Source organism: Lathyrus oleraceus, chromosome 6 (genome assembly GCF_024323335.1).
Source record: "Lathyrus oleraceus cultivar Zhongwan6 chromosome 6, CAAS_Psat_ZW6_1.0, whole genome shotgun sequence".
NCBI classification, from domain to species: Eukaryota; Viridiplantae; Streptophyta; class Magnoliopsida; order Fabales; family Fabaceae; genus Lathyrus; species Lathyrus oleraceus.
This window is the reverse complement of record NC_066584.1, coordinates 105,811,521-105,829,927: the sequence shown is the minus strand read 5'-3', so window position 1 is coordinate 105,829,927 and position 18,407 is coordinate 105,811,521. Positions and strand designations below refer to the sequence as shown.

General features: G+C 34.6%; 1 protein-coding gene across 1 annotated transcript; it reads left to right on the top strand.

The window, feature by feature from the left end:
* Nucleotides 1-9,974: 9,974 nt before the first annotated feature.
* Nucleotides 9,975-13,583, top strand: LOC127098664 (probable E3 ubiquitin-protein ligase LOG2). The gene is made up of 3 exons (XM_051037319.1): nucleotides 9,975-10,780; nucleotides 11,968-12,475; nucleotides 13,180-13,583. The coding sequence occupies exons 1-3, from the start codon at nucleotides 10,374-10,376 to the stop codon at nucleotides 13,324-13,326; spliced, it is 1,062 nt and encodes a 353-aa protein (XP_050893276.1). The 5' UTR covers nucleotides 9,975-10,373; the 3' UTR covers nucleotides 13,327-13,583.
* Nucleotides 13,584-18,407: the final 4,824 nt, after the last annotated feature.

The window sequence follows — 18,407 nt, the reverse complement described above, 5'->3', positions numbered from 1 at the left end:
GTGGTGATCTTAGCTAAGGCCTCTACTTCAACTCAATTTGAAAAATAATCAACGGCTACAATCACAAATTTCAATAGGCTCGAATCCAGACAGAATGGACTAACGATGTCCATGCCCCATTGTGAGAAAGGCCATTGTGATGTCAAAACATGTAATTCAGATGAGCGAGCATTGTGAATATCCTCGTGCTTCTAGTATTGTTTGAATTTTTTCACACACTCCTTGGCATCTTGGACCATGAATGACTGATAATATCATATCCTAAGGATCTTTTCAACTAGAATGATCATGATTTTGATACCCAGTGTCAGCATTCTGGATGATTAATACATTTGATAACGGTTATAAGTTTTAACCGTAGTGAAACAATTAGCACATAAGAATATTTCACCACGATTGTATATTCCAACTGTGATGATATATACGTTTGAGTAATTATTATAACTTATGTGGAATGCTTGTTTTACCAACCGATCACTAAACATATACCCTTTCAATTTGATTTAGAAAATAACAATATGAAAAATTAGGTTATATTTGAAGAACAACTTACACTAATCAATATTTTTTCTAGATTTTGCAACTCATTATCCATATCTCGCTCTTTAACAGTTAAAATTTGGTTTAATGTTTCTAATTCTTTAATAAACATTTCCTTCTCTTTTAGTTTATTTTGCAAAGTAACAAATTTATTGAGAAATTTTGATTAATCATCGTCATCATTATTATCATGATGATGATGATGAATCATAATTTTCCCACAAATTCGATGTTTTGCAAAATGAACTAGTGGAGAAGAAGTATTGATTGAAGAACATGAAGTATCGAACTAAATTCTAAATATTAAAGAGCGATATATGGATAATGGGCTGCAAAAAGATCGAAAACGTTAATTATTGTAAGTTGTTATTAAAATATAACTTAATATTTTATATTATTATTTTCTAATTCAATTTGACAGTTTATATATTTAGTGATGGATTGGTAAAACACTCAATCCACATACGGTATAATAAACTCAATTGTATCTTCTATCACTTTACCGCTAGACATGCTTGGTTACACAAGGAATTACATTTTTAACAACAACATAAGGCAACAACAACAACAATAACATAATATTTTACCTATACCAACTAAAAACAACAACATAACTAACAAAAACCACAACAGTAACATATATAACTCAACAAAAACAACATATATAACTCGACAAAAACACCAACATTAACAAAAACCTTTTATGTATCAACAAAAAGAACAATGTAACTCAACAAAAACAACAACATAACTAACAAAAACCAAAACAATAACATAAACCTTTTACTTATCTCAATAAAAACAACATATACAACTCAACAAAAACATCATCATTAACAAAAACCTTTTACTTGTATCAACAAAAACAAAAATATAACTCAACAAAAACTACAACATAATTAACAAAAACCACAGCTATAGCATAAACTTTTTACTTATCTTTAAAAAAACATAAAATCTTTAATCCCATCTTAACAACAAGAACAATAACTGTAAATCGTTATTAACTCAACAAAAATAAGAAAATAACTCAAAAAAAAAAATTCAACATATATGATTTAGTGTCTCAACAACAAGAAAAATAACAAACCATAAAAGACAAATAGTTTTTATAACAACAACACAACTTCAAAAATGAACGGTGAAAAATATTTCATGTATGTAACATAAATGTGAAGAGGGAGACAAAGAAAATAGTGTCATGTTTCCATCTTGCAAAGATTTGTGACATATTTCATTGATGCATACTAGTTGAAGAAATTATGTTGGAGTTTTGTGAATATATGTTTGAGTTTTGTGAGATTGGGATAAGGCGTGAGAAGTTAGAATTTAACTTATGGAGGTAGTCTGTTTTGAAGTGAATTAAGTTAGCTAATATAGGTAAAACATCTCACCACGGTTGATAAAAAATCATGATGAAATGTCTCTGACACTTAATCACGCTTGTTAATATGAACTGTTGTGAGAAATAGTTTAATTTTTATTAAAAAATAGAATTAAGGTAACACACCATTTTTCTAATGAAAAAACATAAAATTGTAGGTGTTAGGATTCAAAGCGTATCACTTTTTTGAAGTTGCGTGTCCCTAATACACTCATGGGGAGAACCATAATACCGTTTTGTTGCCTGTCTTGTGGCTTTTGTTTCGTTTATTATTATTTATTGAGTCTCCTTCATGATTGCACATCTCTGAATCAAGTTGTGAATTGATTTATTTTTTAGCATGCATAATTCAATTATTTTATTTAAGTTTGATCGTCATGTTTTTAGTTAATTGGTTGAGTTAGTGGAACAAGAACCATATGTATTGTTGGTTCAAGTTAGGTGGAAAAAAAATCTCAAAGTATTTTAAAAAACATGAAAATTGAGATTTCATGTGCATGACTTGAATCATGTACACATCCTGTCTCGAATTAAATTGAACAGGGACAAATAAAAGATTTTCAAACTCTATGAATTGAACCACAATTTTAACTTGATTCGAATCAGGCAGCTGTGTGACTCAAATTACAAATTGCACTTGATTCAAAGAAGACGGATTTGGTCAGCCTCTGCCTCATTCGATTCAAATCACACTTTATACCTGGATTAAATCACACTAATTTTATCATTTTTATGTTTGGCTATGTCCAAATTGACTTGAATCAAGCTTTATACCTGATTCAAATAATGAGCCTTTGTGACTCGAATAAGAGATATAAGGTGACTTGAATCACGCGAAAAAATGGGTCAATTTATTTATGAGATCTTGTTTCACTCTACTTACTCATTTGAATCAAATCATAAAATGTTCTTGACTCGAATCTAACTAACTTTTTCCATCCATTTTTATTCTTAATCTCAAGCATATATAAATTCATTTTGTCATCTCTTTTTCATATAGAAATTTCATAACCGACATTGTGATTTTGTGAAATCAACAACCTTTCTTTCTTTAAAACTCAAAAACTCTTACAAACATAATTTCTTTTATCTTCAACCTCCAGTTTGATTTCAGATCTTGATAATGAGAGATTTGAAATTGTTGAGGGAGATGTTGTCTTGAAACTAACCATTCTTGAAGGTTTGGTAAAGCTTTTCAGGAAGTCTTCTAGATTAAAGTTGTTGTCTTTGGTAGTGACAAATTCTAGAGACAAGAAAGAGGTTATTCTCTTCAGCTGACCTTGGTAGTGACTCTATGGAAGGCTACAAACAAGGTGGAGTACTTCTTAATCTTTGGGCAGTTCATCTCTCAAGAAATTGATGGGATCAATGGGTGATTTCTACACATAAAGATTGTGAGCAGATTGGTGAAGCAGGAAGACTCAAGAAGCAATAATCCAGTAAAGATTTTGCAAAAGAGTTTAACATTAAGTTGTATACATGTCAAGATCCTTATATGAAACTTATTTTTCTCAGTATTACTGTGGATTAGTGATTTATGAACTCTTTATTTGTCAAAACATAATGGAAGAAAACAAGTTTCAATGGGAAACCATTGAAGAACGGAGTAGGCTCATGAAAGGACGATAGAGTTGAACCACTATATATTCTGGTGTACTCTCTCTCTCTCTCTCTCTCTCTCTCTCTCTCTCTCTCTCTCTCTCTCTCTCTCTCTCTCTCTCTTGAATTTAATTTAATTTTCGTAGCAAATTGCATGTTTAGGTTATCAATTCTTAATGTAGTTTATCGTTTATTTTAGTTGATAGCGATATATTGTGTAAGGTTAGGTTTTGTTATAATTGGTACCTAATTGAGTGTTAGTGCTAATTAAACTCTGGAAAAACTAGTGCTATTAGGATTTGACATTAATTGAATCATTGTACAAAAACACATCTCATGTAATCTATAATTACTCAATTAATCACTGTCTTCAAACAATTTGTGAGATTTATGAATGGTGTATTTGTCAACGTGGTTGAATTCCAATACAAGTATAGGATCTCTATTTTCGCTTTAAGACTTCCACGCATTTTTTGAAAAGCCTTTGATATTCCATTTTTGGAAAATCTATCTAAAATTTTAATAAGGATTTATTCACACCCTCCTCTAGACCGTTTCTCTACTCAATATTTCCACCTAATATTTTTCACATTTCACCATGGTTGTTAATTTGGACCGTGAGAAAAAGTGATTTAAAAAAACAAGCGCATAATGAATAGGTATTACTTCAGTGGGATAAATGACTCTAATAATAAACTATTACGAAATGTATAATATGTAGTTGTGAATACATCAACAAAATCTGAAATTAATTGATATACTAAATTGAAAAATAATACATCAACAAAACCCACGTATTTGTAATATAATGCGGTTTAGATTAGTTTGATTTAATTTAGTTCAGTTTGCTTTGCAAAATACAAACCAAAAAATTAATCGAACCACATGGTTATGTTAAAAAATAACTCAAACACATCCAAACCAAATGCGGTATTCTATCATTTTTAGTTGGAAATTGTTAATTCCATCATAAGAAGTGGAAAAACATCACATGCAAATACAAAAATGTGTATCTAATTCTAAAAATACATCTTCGAAATACACAATTCAATTATTTTTGAACCACACCATAATTTTATCACTAAATTTATTTCTGAAATGTATTTTCAGTACATTTCTTAAACCTACTGAATTGAGTTCTTACATGTGTTGGAAATATCAATTAAAAATTTAAAGCATTCCAATAAAATGAATTAAAAAGAGGGAGTTAGTTGAGTAATGAAAATTGGTGGTTCTTATGTGTAAGAGTTTGCTATGATATAGGAATTCAATGTTTGATTCTTAAAAACTCACCTTCATTTTGTAAAAAAAAAACAGCTGACAATTTTGAGTGGTCTTAGAAAAGTTAAGAAGCAATTCATTTATCATTATTCAAGTTCAGAAAAAGTGAAGAAGCGTTGATCACTTATGGAGTGAGGGTGACTCTTATGAGTTAATATTAACTATTCATCTTATCAGCACTCGAGTTTGCATTGAATTTCCTATTATCTTTGTTTGAAAATAACGACGACAGAAGTAAATTCGCATAACCACATTAATTCATTCAACCGACTAATATACTTAAAAATATAAAGTTTATATAAAGGAACATGTTTTGTTGGTTAGGGTAGATTTTGGAAATGCATTTTTGTTTTTTAAAAATTAGTTATAGAATTGAAGTATATCTAAAAAATGAATGAAGTGTGTATATGAAATGTGTCTCAAGATATATTTTTGAATTCTAAACTTTTTATTTTTATTTTTCACGAACGTGGTAAAACAATGAGTGTGTTAAACAATTTCCTTTTAATTTGGTTCAATTCAATTAACTATGGACTAATTTGATTTTGAACATCCCTAAACAACTATAGTCATTAAGTTTTTTAATGTATGAGTATTCATCAATAGTATTTATGAGTAGTATTAAAATGATAAACATATCCATAAATGTCTTTTTACTAATCCTTAAATGGAAACACCCCCAGTGTAAAGAGACTTTCACCAAGGTCAAGAACTTCCTCACATCGCCACTCATCCTATCTTGCCTGAGAGAGGAGTCACCATTACTGCTCAATATTTCGGTCACTGATCAGGTAATAAACTCAGTCCTCGTCCAAGAAATCGACAGGGCAAAGAAACCTATGTATTTTGTAAGCAAAGTATTCAGAGGTGTCGAGGCACAGTACCAGAATATCGAAAATCTAGTGCTAGCAGTCATCGTGGCGACGATGAAACTGAGAGCATACTTTCAGGGTCACAAAATCCTGGTAAACACCAACGATCATATCCGGTAAGTCTTGAAGAAGTCTGATTTGGAAATAAGAATGGTATCATGGGCGTTGAAACTTTCAGAGTATGACATCCAATATATCCCGATGGGAAGCATCAAATAACAAGTTCTGACAGATTTATGGCAGAACTCAACTCACCTATAGATGAAAAGGCGCCCACAGAGTGGGCACTGTCTGTAGATATCGCCTCCAACATAAAAGGAAGTGGTGCTGGAATAATCCTTGAAGGATATGGTGACATAATCATCGAGGAAACTTTAACTTTTGAGTTCATCGCCATCAATAATCAAGCGGAGTATGAGGCTCTCATCGCTTTAGAAATGGATGCCTCCAGGTTGAAGGCCAAAACTGATTCTAAATTGGTTGTCAACCAAGTCTCTAGTAAGTACCAAGTCAAAGAACCTTAGATGATAAGGTATTTGCAAAAGGTAAAGAGTTTATCTTCTCACTTCTCCTTCTTTGAGATAGAGCATGTCCCATGTGAACAAAACTTCAGGGAAAACCTTCTATCTAAGCTAGCTACACCAAAGACGACGATGTTCAACATAATAGTTATCCAGGAGACCCTTGCCTCCCCTAACACATAGAACGATGAGGTATACTTCCTGGAGGTTATCCGTGAGTCTAGCTGGATGTCGCGCATAATGTGTTATCTGTAGATTGACAAACTACCACTCGACGAGGGAGATGCAAGAAGGTTCAAAAAATAGTCTGCTAAGTACACCCTGCTATCAGGAAAACTATACAAAATTAGGGAGAACTTCACCCATGTTGCGATATTTTGATGAGCATGAAACCACCATGGTTCTTAGAGAGGTACACAAGGGTGCCTACAGCAGCCACATAACGGGAAAGCTCTTGCGCAAAAAATGTTAATGGTGGGGTATTATTGGCTTACCCTGATGAAGGATAGAATTTCCTTTGTCAAAAAGTGTGATCGATGTTAGAGGCATGTTGACCTTCACCATGCCCTAGCAGAACTTCTCTAGTTGATAACTTTGCCCCGGTCTTTCTACCAATGAGGTGTGGACATTCTTGGCCCTTTTTCTTTGGCGTTAGGTCAACTGAAATTCCTAATAGTAGGAGTTGATTACTTTACCAAATGGGTAGAAGCAAAAGCAATCGCCAAAATTACGACAAAAAAAGTGTGTCACTTTTACTTGCAGAAAATTATGTGTAAATATAGGCTCCAGAGGGGGATCGTTTTCGATAATGGGACCCATTTCTCCAACATTATAGTCACCGACTTTTGTAAAGATTTAGGAGTACAAAAAATTTATATCCATTATACACCATCAAGCCAACAACCAAGATGAGTCGGCAAATAAAGTAATCCTTAAAGGACTCGAGAAGGATCTTGACGACGCCAAAGGCATATGGACGCCAAAGGCACATAGACGCCATGCTACCTGGAAAGATTAACACGCCATCATGGAAGAGATCCCAATTTAGTGAAGAGGTGAATGAGATAAGATTAGAATATGCAACAGACCTAATCGACAAAGTAAGCAAACTCACCCACATCCGAGAGTTCATCGCAAAACATAGGGTCGTGAGGGGGTATAACTCAAAAGGTAAATCGAGAGAGATGGAGGAGGGAGACCTGGTCTTGAAAGAAGTAGTTCTACCCGCGCAACAGGGAAAGCTACAACCTAACTAGGAATGACCATACCGCATATATTAGAAGCTCCCACACAGAGCATACGAATTGCAGGAACTTGAAGGGCCGCTTTTGCATAAAATCTGGAATGCTCTTCATCTTAGATACTATTACATTTAAAGTTATTTTAATCCTCTATTCAACATCATTCTTATGTACCTCTGAACGATGATCAAACGATCTATTTTTTACAGAGATATTCTTTCTTGAAAGTGTTATATGCTAGACTTCATAGAGAAGATCCTTGTCTCCCCTTAGAGCAACATCTTATATGATGAACTTCATAGTGAAGATCCTTGCCGCCCCTCAGGGTAACATCTCATATGTTGGACTTCATAGCGAAGATCATTGCCGCCCCTCAAGGAAACATCTCATATGTTGGACTTCATAGTGAAGATCCTTGTTGCCCCTCAGGGAAACATCTCATATGTTGGACTTCATAGCGAAGATATGAACAATTCAGCCCGAGGGACTTAAATTCCCCAAGATAACTACAATATAGCCTGAGTGACTTGGTGTCTCCTTGGGCGCGATAACAATCAAGGGCCATGCCTGAGAGATGCGACAAATATCCAGTTTGTGAGACTTGATAACAAGTCTTTCCTGAAGGCTTGATGAAACTCCCACCCAAGTAGGTCGAATGCCTCGGCCGAGAGACTGGTAGTCTCATCACCCGGGCTATGAACAATTAGACCTTAAGGACCCAAATTCCCAAGGATAACTACACTCTCGTTTGAGGGACTAAATGTATCCTCGGGCGGGAAAAATTAAAGGTCAAGTTTGAGAGGCGTGCCAAACATCTAGTATGAGAGACTTGATAACAAGTCTTGCCTGAAGGCTCGATGGAAGTCCCGTCCAAGTAGGTCGAATGCCTCGCCTGAGAGACTGGTAATCTCATCACCGGGATATGAACAATTCAGCCTGAGGGACTCAGATTCCTTATGATAACTACACTCTCCCCAAAGGTACTTAGTGTCTCGACGTGCGGGACATAAATCAAGGGTCGCGCTTGAGAGGCGCGACAAACATTCAATATGAGAGACTTGATAACAAGTCTTGCCTGAAAGCTTGATGGAAGTTCCGCCTAAGTAGGTCGAATGCCTCACATAAGATACTGGTAGTCTCATCATCCGAGTTATCTGCAATTCTACCTGAGGGACTCAGATTCCCCAGGATCATTATACTCTCATTTGAGTAGATTAACTTAAAACCTCAAGAAAGGAAACCTCCAGTTCTCGGGATACTCCCATCAGTCGTGAGTGGAATGACACTTCATCTTCTATTAAAGGCCTTATGCCTGTGGAAATATGTAGTGTTATATTTGCAAAAGGCCTCGCCTAGGGCGATGCCCTTTGACCGCCCTAGAAGAGGTGGCGATGAAAGGTCACCCTAAGGAGGTATCGCTTCGCCCTGTAGTCTTCCCCCGTCCTACGTGAAAAACACGGGGTAAGACATTTTTGGGGCAAAGAGAAAGTTAAGATCATTAACTGACCCACGACTCCTTTGGAAACATGGATTCAACTGACCACTATTGACTAAGCAGGCAGTGACCCTTTTTGAGGAAACCCTAGGCCCAAAAGCCTCTATAAATACTCCTCTTATAATAGGATCAAGAGAGACTCCAAGTAATAAACATTCTTAAAACTCTAAAAGAGCACAACACACATTACCGTCTTAAAAAGCGACCACCGATGAGTGTAGGCTTGCCACTAAGCATCACCATTCATTAGCATGACCTCCCACCTCATGTGAGCAGGTCTCCTAAATCACCACCATACATGGCTTCTCGCTGCCATTGACAAACCATCATCCCCAAAACATATTATATATCTATTAAAACATCTGAGTCTTCATGCCCCTTAAAGGGGACATGCACATCTGTACTTTTTAACCAATACAAAACAAAAAGTATGAAACACATCAAATTAAAGATTTCATTTTATTATTTGTATTTTTATAAATAAATTTTGTTTATGTCCAAATTAGAAGAATTATAGAAAAAAAAACAGTGTAAAATTTTCTATTTACTTGCATTAATATATAAATATTAATAATATATTGTCGTGAATGATCAATATTTAACTTAATCCCTTCTCATTTAACTTAGTTCTTCCCTTCTCTTTTATAAACAATTTTTATTTTTAAATTTATAAAATAATTAATATATCTAATTTATACATATAATTCAAATACATCATTTATTCAATAAATTTGAAAAATAAAACTCACTTATTATAATCAACTTAATATAATTAAATGTCACTTTACTTATTTTATTTTACTTTATTCAATAATAATTTAAGCATTTTTTTTAATAGATCACCCCATCCTACTAAAAATTCCTTCTCTTCAAACAAAATTTAAGAATTACAAAGATAATAATATTCCACTCATTCAAGAATCAAAATGACAATTTGTGTAATGAACTTTATAATAAAAATCCCTAGAAGAGAAAAAGAAAAGAGGAAAATGACAAATCAAACAAAGCAAAAAAACTAAAGTGATTTTATAAAAAAATCAATTAAAATTAAAGTGAAGCACTTTAACAAAAACCTTCCCATCCCATCTCTCATCAATGGTGTGAGTGCTTGTTACAAGGTGGAGCTTTACGCAATCCCATTATACCTTCCATCTTCTCCCTCCTTCATCCATCCAACCACAAAAATCTCTAGAATCTTTCTCCTCCTACTTCATTTCTATCTCTTACTAGTTATTACTTCCATTCAAAATTCTCTAACTAATTCACCTAATGTCTTCTTCATCACTTTCATCTACACACCATTTGAACCGCATCAACAAAATCAACAACCCCTTTTATTAAACCACCATTTTTTTTCTCTTAATGCTTTCAAGTTTCGATTTTTTTTAATAACAAAGGGAAAAAAGCCATAGTGGCGTTTTGGTAATTTTTTCCATTTTCATGGGTAACGTAGGAAGTTCACACAATCGTCGGAGACACGGTGGCGGTGGAAGTGGCCGGCGTGTTCATCCTCCGGTGACTCCTCCTCTACAAGAAGCTGCGGCGAACCAATTTGCTCACCCTGCCGCTGCTACAGAGTATCAGAATTATCCCAATTACTATCCTCCGCCGGCGACTGTTTCGATGCCGTTACCGGCACCGTATGATCATCATCACCGTACGGCGATGGACCCGATATATGGACGGTATCCGCCACCACCGCCGGCGCCTTATGTGGAGCATCAGAAAGCTGTTACTATTAGGAATGATGTTAATATCAAGAAGGAGACACTGGGGATTGAACCTGATGAGGAAAATCCTGGGCAGTTTCTTGTTACGTTTACTTTTGATGCCACTGTTTCTGGGAGGTAACGGGTTTTCACCCTTATTCGATGATTTATTAAGTTAATTTATTTTTGTTTGTGGTTAGTAGCTCTTCATGTGAATGTTAACTATGTGTCTTGTGTAAGATTTTGGTGAGATTGCGGTTAGATCATGTGTTTGCTTTGTTGTTGTATTGCTGTTACTGTTAACGAGCTCGTACGGTTGTATGTGTATGTTTGGGGCAGAACTCTCTTTGAGGGCGTGCAAGACAGAGTATCGCGTTATCGTAAGGCCCGAAATTTCACACAGTTAATTTGTGGTTGAAAATGCCTCATAAAATATTTGTCAGGGTTGAACATAGGGCATAATAGAGCCCCTGTTTATTTTTCCAAGTTAAATCATAGCTAACCTACAGAGGGTCTCAGAAAACTTAAGACGGCCCCGGCTTAGAATCACGGTGAGTTTGATGAAGTCACGCGGCAATGTAATTTTGTGAAAACTTCAGTGTGGTTTTTGGAATGTGAACTGTAATGTAATGAGAGGTTTCTAATAGTTGTGTCAATGCAGAATAGTTTGAGTAACTATTTATGTATTGACCCAATATGTCATTTTAGCGATCTTAGGAAGGTGGAAAAATGGTACATGACAAGGCTTGCAAATATATTGTTGCGTTTTGTGCTCAATAAGTATATCTATGCGTTGCGCGGGTTCAATTTGCTTTGATAATATGGGGAGCTTGATTGGAAAGCAAAGTAGGTTGCTGCTAAAGATTGTCAGCATGACAATTATCTTCATTTTATAATCAACAATACTTAGAAGGACTATGTAACTGTTTGGTTGTTCGTTAAGCCATAAACGTGCGTCACATTGCCTAAAAAATGTGAAAAAGTGAAATTCGTCATGTAGCATCAGGATACCTAACTTATTTCCAAACACATACTCTTTCCGTTCCTTATTATAAGTAAATTTTGACTTTTAAGATTCATTGAATAACTAATGTATCTGGATTATATATATACCAGATACATCAGTTATTCAATGAAATTAGAAAGCTAAAATTTCATTATAATATGGAATTGAAGGAGTACTATGTTGTGTTTTTTCTTCTTCTTTCTATTTAATGTATTTAATGTACCGCTATACTTTGTTATGTTAAAAGCAAACTTCCATTGTGCTATAGCTGTTTTATTTGTTTGATCTAAATGTTTGTTTCTCCTTTTCTCCATAACAGCATCACAGTACTTTTCTTTGCAAAAGAAGGCGACGGGTGTGTCCTTACTTCGACAAAGGAAAGTGTTCTTGCACCGGTTAATATAAATTTCCAGCAAGGTCTTGGCCAAAAGTTTAGACAGCCAGCCGGAACCGGTATCAATTTCTCAATGTTTGAGGAATCTGAGTTATTGAAAGTGGGCGACGTGGACATCTATCCTGTAGCAGTTAAAGCAGACGCCTCTTCCGGTGCCGAGGATGGATCAAACGAAACTCCAAAATCTGGTAGTAAAACAAACACAAACAACTCTCAGATAACTCAAGCCGTATTTGAGAAGGAGAAAGGAGAGTTTCGGGTGAAGGTTGTTAAACAGATATTGTGGGTGAATGGAATGAGGTATGAGCTGCAGGAGATATATGGTATTGGAACTTCGGTCGAAAGTGACTTGGATGGGAATGACCCCGGAAAAGAGTGCGTAATCTGCTTGTCAGAACCTCGTGACACAACTGTCCTTCCTTGTCGCCACATGGTATTTACAATTTTCTCTTTAGTGATTTGATTTTGATTTTTTGATTGACACAATGATGCTGATGTCCGATGATATTGCTAGTACTAATACTAAATGTCTGAGAAAGTTTCAGCAATGATTAGAATTTCTAATTATTTCTATCATCTTAACCCCAAAGTTACTATATCACTGATGAATCTCAGCAAACTGGTTACTATTTTTTAGGAAACTTAACTGTCGAAAACTACTTATGCTATGTTTGGATACATAACTAAGAGTTTTAGTCTAAGCACTTATCATATAAGTGTTTGTGTATAACTTCTTTCCATAACAAAAGATGAAGTAAAGTCAAATTGTTTTGGACTGGTTTATCTTAGCCTATTTATTGGCATAAACACTTGTGAAACTATTTGAGAGACCCGATGAAAACAACTTATGACTTGCTTATAAGCCTTTTCCAGTTTATTTCCATAAGCTCTCCAGGATAGCTTATGAAAATAGTTTGACTTATTTATCTGTTGTTAAGTTGCTTTTTCAAATAGGGTAGTTTTTATAAGCTATCTTGAATTGCTCATGGAAGTAAACTGAAAACAATTCCCGAAGATGTCATTAGTTGTTTTCATAAATGTTAGTGGATAAACTCTAAAAGTTAATCCAAACATGTCCATAATCAGTTCTTAAGTCCTTATTGATTTACTTTGTCTGGATTCGTTTCCTTGTCGCAGTGCATGTGTAGCGAATGCGCGAAGGTCTTAAGATTCCAGACAAATAGATGTCCAATCTGCAGACAACCAGTTGAGAGGCTTTTGGAGATCAGAGTTGGGCCTGAGCCCAAGCCCGAGCCCGAGCCCGAACCCGAGCCCAAGGAGTGAAGTTACAACGTTATCGACAACAAACTTCCTGTACAGTACAAATGTTACTATAGTTAATGCATTTCACTTACTTAATTTCATGTTTTTTCCAATAATCCAAAAAAATAGAAACTGGAATTAATGCATGACATTCTGTTTATAACATGGATTGGTTGGCATTGCACCTGACTGTATAAGCAAATGCCTCCACCATACTTGTTTGATTTCACTTCTAACTTCTAAATGGCTTTAATGTATAATTTAATGTTTTTTTTTCACTGTCTTTTGATGACAATTTTATTTTATCATTGTTACTATTTATTTTGGGATAAATTGCACAGAAATCTTTTCACATTTAGGTCTCTTGCAGAAAATTTTATTCTAATGCTAATTGATTCAATCTCTTATCACTCATTAACATCATCATCTATAAACAAAAACTTGAAATTTAGGGTTGGTTCATCATACAACTTTGCCAATTCAAGAAATCTTGAAAGTGGATCGTGTACAATTCCAGTGATGTTCTACAACCTTGCCTCATTTTTATACTCAGCTTTTTCTACATAACATACCCGCCCTTATTTGTTATATAACAAAATATATTTTAAAATAAAAAAATATAATTTTGATAATTCTAGAATATGTATATGTATCTATCCTCATAATATTTCTAGTTTGACCTAATTTTTGCGAAAGCTTTTAACTTAGAACATTATTCACAGGTATGAAGAGTATTTCACTCTTAAATATGTTTTTCTTATACTATTTACAGTTAATAGAATAAAAACATAATTTAAAAAATATTTATTTATTTTAAAGGGAGTGATGATATCAGTTGTATTTTTAACGTGCCCATTTGATTTAACTATTTTAATTTTACTATTATCATGTGTTGGTTTTATTGGCGAGGCATTTGTTTCAAGGATTTAAATTTTATTCTTAAGAATTAAGAATTATTTGGTGGAGTGTTTTTTTTTACGGATTCAAATCTTATTTTCAAGAAATGAGGGATTTATTCTAAGATATTTTTTGAAAAATTATTTGGTAGACATTTTTAACATTTCTAAGAAAATTTGTAATTTTAATTAATTTAAATATATATATATATATATATATATATATATATATATATATATATATATATATATATATATATATATATATATATATATATATATATATATATATATATATATATATATATATATATATATATATATATATATATATATATATATATAAAATTATGAGTTTAATGGACATGCATTATACTGGTAAAAAAATTTAGGTATGCATATTCCCTATGCAAGGGTAGAGAGACTCAGAAGTCCTAGTGTATTCTAATTTGGGTAGTGAGCACTTGCTCACAGAGGCGATAATACTTGTGAGTGGTGGTTTTTGAGGCTGTTTAATGGTCCATCTCATCTGAGGTGAGAGACCCCGTTGGTAGTCGACACTGTTGGGTTGTAGATGGATGGTTAAGTTAATGGTGTGTTATGGCTACTGGGAGTATAGTGCTCATTGAGTAACGGAGAATGAGAGTCTGTCATTTCTCTTTAAGACAACTTATGAAAATAACTTATGACGATGTTCATAAGGTGTTTTCATCTTATTTTCATAAGTTTTCCAAGATAACCGAGTTTTATTTATATATTTTAATTAAAAGTACAAAACATAACATAATGATAATAAAAAAATTATTCATATTTGTCATACCCCAAAATTTGCCCATTAATATTTCAAGACATTTTGCAAGGCATTCCGACTCATATATAACATTGATCTTGAAGAAACAAAGGCCCAGCTCACGGATGGCCCAATCCAGAAAATGACCCAAACTGGCCTGTTCGCTACGCGCTCGCCTAGCGAAGCTGACAGACAACAAAAATTTCGGGCTTCATTCTGAGCCAAAAAAACAAAAAAAAAAAAAAAAAAAAAAACGAGAAACGAAAAAAAAAAAAAAGAAATTTTTTTTAATTAATTAATTAATTAATTAATTAATTAATTAAATAATTAAAATAAATAAATAAATAAAATATAACAAATTATTTTGGACTTGGGTCTCCCTCATTCCAAGCCCATTACCCACGAAATTAGTCTATAAATACTGAAGTTTCAGTAGGGGAGTCACACTTGGAGTTACACTGGGAGATTCACTGGGAAAAAAAAGAGGAGGAGAACAGAGAAGAACGAATAGAAGTTTTGGCATAGGAACCCTGCCTACCCGGAGAATTCAGAGTAAAGAAACCCTGAAGGCAGCCCATCTGCACCGAAGCCATCGCCGTCCAATTCCCGCTGCCTAACTTATTCCGATACTACAAGTGGTCAATCCCTTCAACCTTGAATTGACAAACAGGTTTGCGTATCTCTATTGTTTATACTTTCAATTGGCCATATCTACATATATAATGCATCATGATTAAATGTTGATATATAATTTGCTTTCGTATGGGAATTTAAATATGCCTGAATACCCTGAATGTTTGATCATGTTATTCCTGTGATAAAATGCCATAAAATTCAAAGTTCCTAACGTGGGGCTGTTTTCAAATTCAAAACCCATGGCCGCTCGCTAGCACCTCGCTAGGCGAGCCTGGGGCGAGTATTCGCCTGGCCTTCGCTAGGCGAGGCAGAGGCGAACGAGACAGTAGCTGATTTTTCTATTCTGTTTTTTTTTATGTTTTATCATAGCCATGCATTATTCATCCTATCCTATTTATTGTTGTGATATTTCTCCGGTGTAATCTTCGATTGCACCCTGATTTGGTGTTCTGACATGTTTCTTTTTTTTGAGTTTCGTAAAGGTTCACATATCCCAGGAAAAGGTTATTGGCTAGGTATTCCACTTTATTTGTGGGATACCCTTGTGGAGTTTCACCCTAAATTAATTTTTAATGTATTAATTTCTAATGTATTAATTTTTTAATATATTATTTTTAATAATTTTAATGTGGAGTTTCATCCTAATTATATAATTAATTGTAAAACTTTGCCTTTGAATAAGTGATCTTGGACCTCTCTTTGTTGCCTTACGATTACGATATTACGGTCATGTCCCGCGAACGTGGGGATACCCTTAGCAAAGACCCTTCGGTTAAATCATCATAAAATAAATTATAGTCCATCGGATGTTGCCTTCGAATATACAACTTTGTCCCTCGATGACCCTCCGATGTTGCCTACGGTTAAAAGATGATAGTCCCTTCGAATGCTAAGGTATCCTCGTAACTGTTGCCTTCAATGACCAATCGATGACCCTACGATGACCCTTTTACATCCAAAGGATAAAACTACTTATTTCTCAATAATAAGGACAGTTTTACCCTCATAAGGATAGGAAATACTCATAAAGACCTTGGGTCGATATAACTCTTAATTGCTGGCTCACAACCTAAAACATTCTTTCACACCTCACACCTTTCAAAATACCTTCAGAAAATCACCACTTGGTATACATTCATACTAGAATCATTACCGAGTTATATTTTTCTAAACAATTTTCAAAACTAAACGAGATAATCACTTTGTATACATTCATACAAGAATCATTACAAAGTTAAATTCTCTTTTCAAAACAATTTCTCTAAACAATTCACAAACACTTTTTTTTTTTTTAAAATAATATAAGTGATCGAGCAATTAAGAGCCCATGGATAACCATGGATACAAAGGGTGCTAACACCTTCCCTTTGTATAATGTACCTCCCGAACCCAAAATCTAAATTAAGGTCTTTCCTGTTCTTTTCCACCTTTCCTTATTGGATAAAAGAAAAGTCGGTGGCGACTCTTGCTAACCGCGACATTGCGATTAAAACTACAAAAAAGTCCAGTTCACCGTATGACAGAACTGGCGACTCTGCTGGGGACCCTAAATATTTAAAAAGAGAGGTTACCTTAAAAACAAGATCACTTATTCAATTTGTCTGATTTATTTTTAAGGGATTGCTTGGGTATGTTATGCTTGAGTGAAAGATCCTACACCCGGATCTAGTGTACCTTAGGTAAGTAGCAAGAGATCATCGCGACTGTCCGGCGTATACTGGAATGGTCAAAATGATGGCTACGGTTAATGTGGCACTTTGGATGTCCTGATGTTCCTCATGTTAGTTGAGGAAATATTTGGCATTCGCGTGGTGTCATAAAAGCATTAACCAGACCTTTAGAACCCTAATTGACTCATCCTGGCCATTAGAAAGTAGTGAGATAACTGGCTTCGGTTCCGACTGGAGTTGGTTGAGACTCGATACTACACTCTTTGAGATTGGACTTTAGGGAAGCTTCGGTCAACCACTTGGTGTTGCACTGAAGTGGACTTAAGGAAAGGTCAATGATTTGAGATTCTTCTAGAACCCGGTTACTATTCTAAGACAGGTTGAACCAACCAAACTTCAGTGGGGAGGGTATTTACCTATGGAACTCACGCAAGCCTTAAAACCTAGGAATGATTGTTGTGTGACTTGCTTGTGCTTGTTATTTATCTAACAACATGACATCATAACAACATAACATCATAACATCATGGCATTGTACTAACCATTTCAAGGATTTAGGGATTTAACTCTGCTAAAAAAAAAAAACAGAAAAAACAAAAACAAAAGCAAAAACAAAAGAGAAAAGAGAAAAAAAAAGCTCTTTTTGTTAGTTTATGCAAAGTTAAATCCCGAAAGTCCTTGAAAACATTTCATACATTGCATTGCATCGCATAACAGGTATTCTAAAGGATCAGTGTTCTCACGATTTTCCTATCAAACAGATTCCAGCAGATTCAAACAGATTGAACAATGGCTCTCGAACAAACTGTCAAAGATCTCCAGGCCCAGAATGCTCAATTCCAGGAAATGATGCTGAGCTTATCTAAGGGGCAGGAAGAACTGAAAGCTCTTTTGATGGAGAAGAAGAAGGACCAGAAACCTGTGGGTTACATCAACCCGGGGAGAAGGCTTAAGGGACAGGTTACAGGAGTCAAGATTAGAATTCCGAAGGATTCAGAAGAAGAGACCGAGAATGATTCGGAAGATGAGAATCCTAATCTCGTCAATTCTGAGGACGACGATGAAGATTATGAACATGAACAGTACTCTCCGAAGGATGATAAGTACAAG

Excerpts from the sequence above, each read along its gene's own strand:
- LOC127098664 (XM_051037319.1), top strand. The coding sequence starts at position 10,374 with ATGGGTAACGTAGGAAGTTCACACAATCGTCGGAGACACGGTGGCGGT. Across the intron at positions 10,781-11,967 it reads GATGCCACTGTTTCTGGGAG|CATCACAGTACTTTTCTTTG; the intron begins GTAACGGGTTTT and ends TCTCCATAACAG. Across the intron at positions 12,476-13,179 it reads TCCTTCCTTGTCGCCACATG|TGCATGTGTAGCGAATGCGC; the intron begins GTATTTACAATT and ends TCCTTGTCGCAG.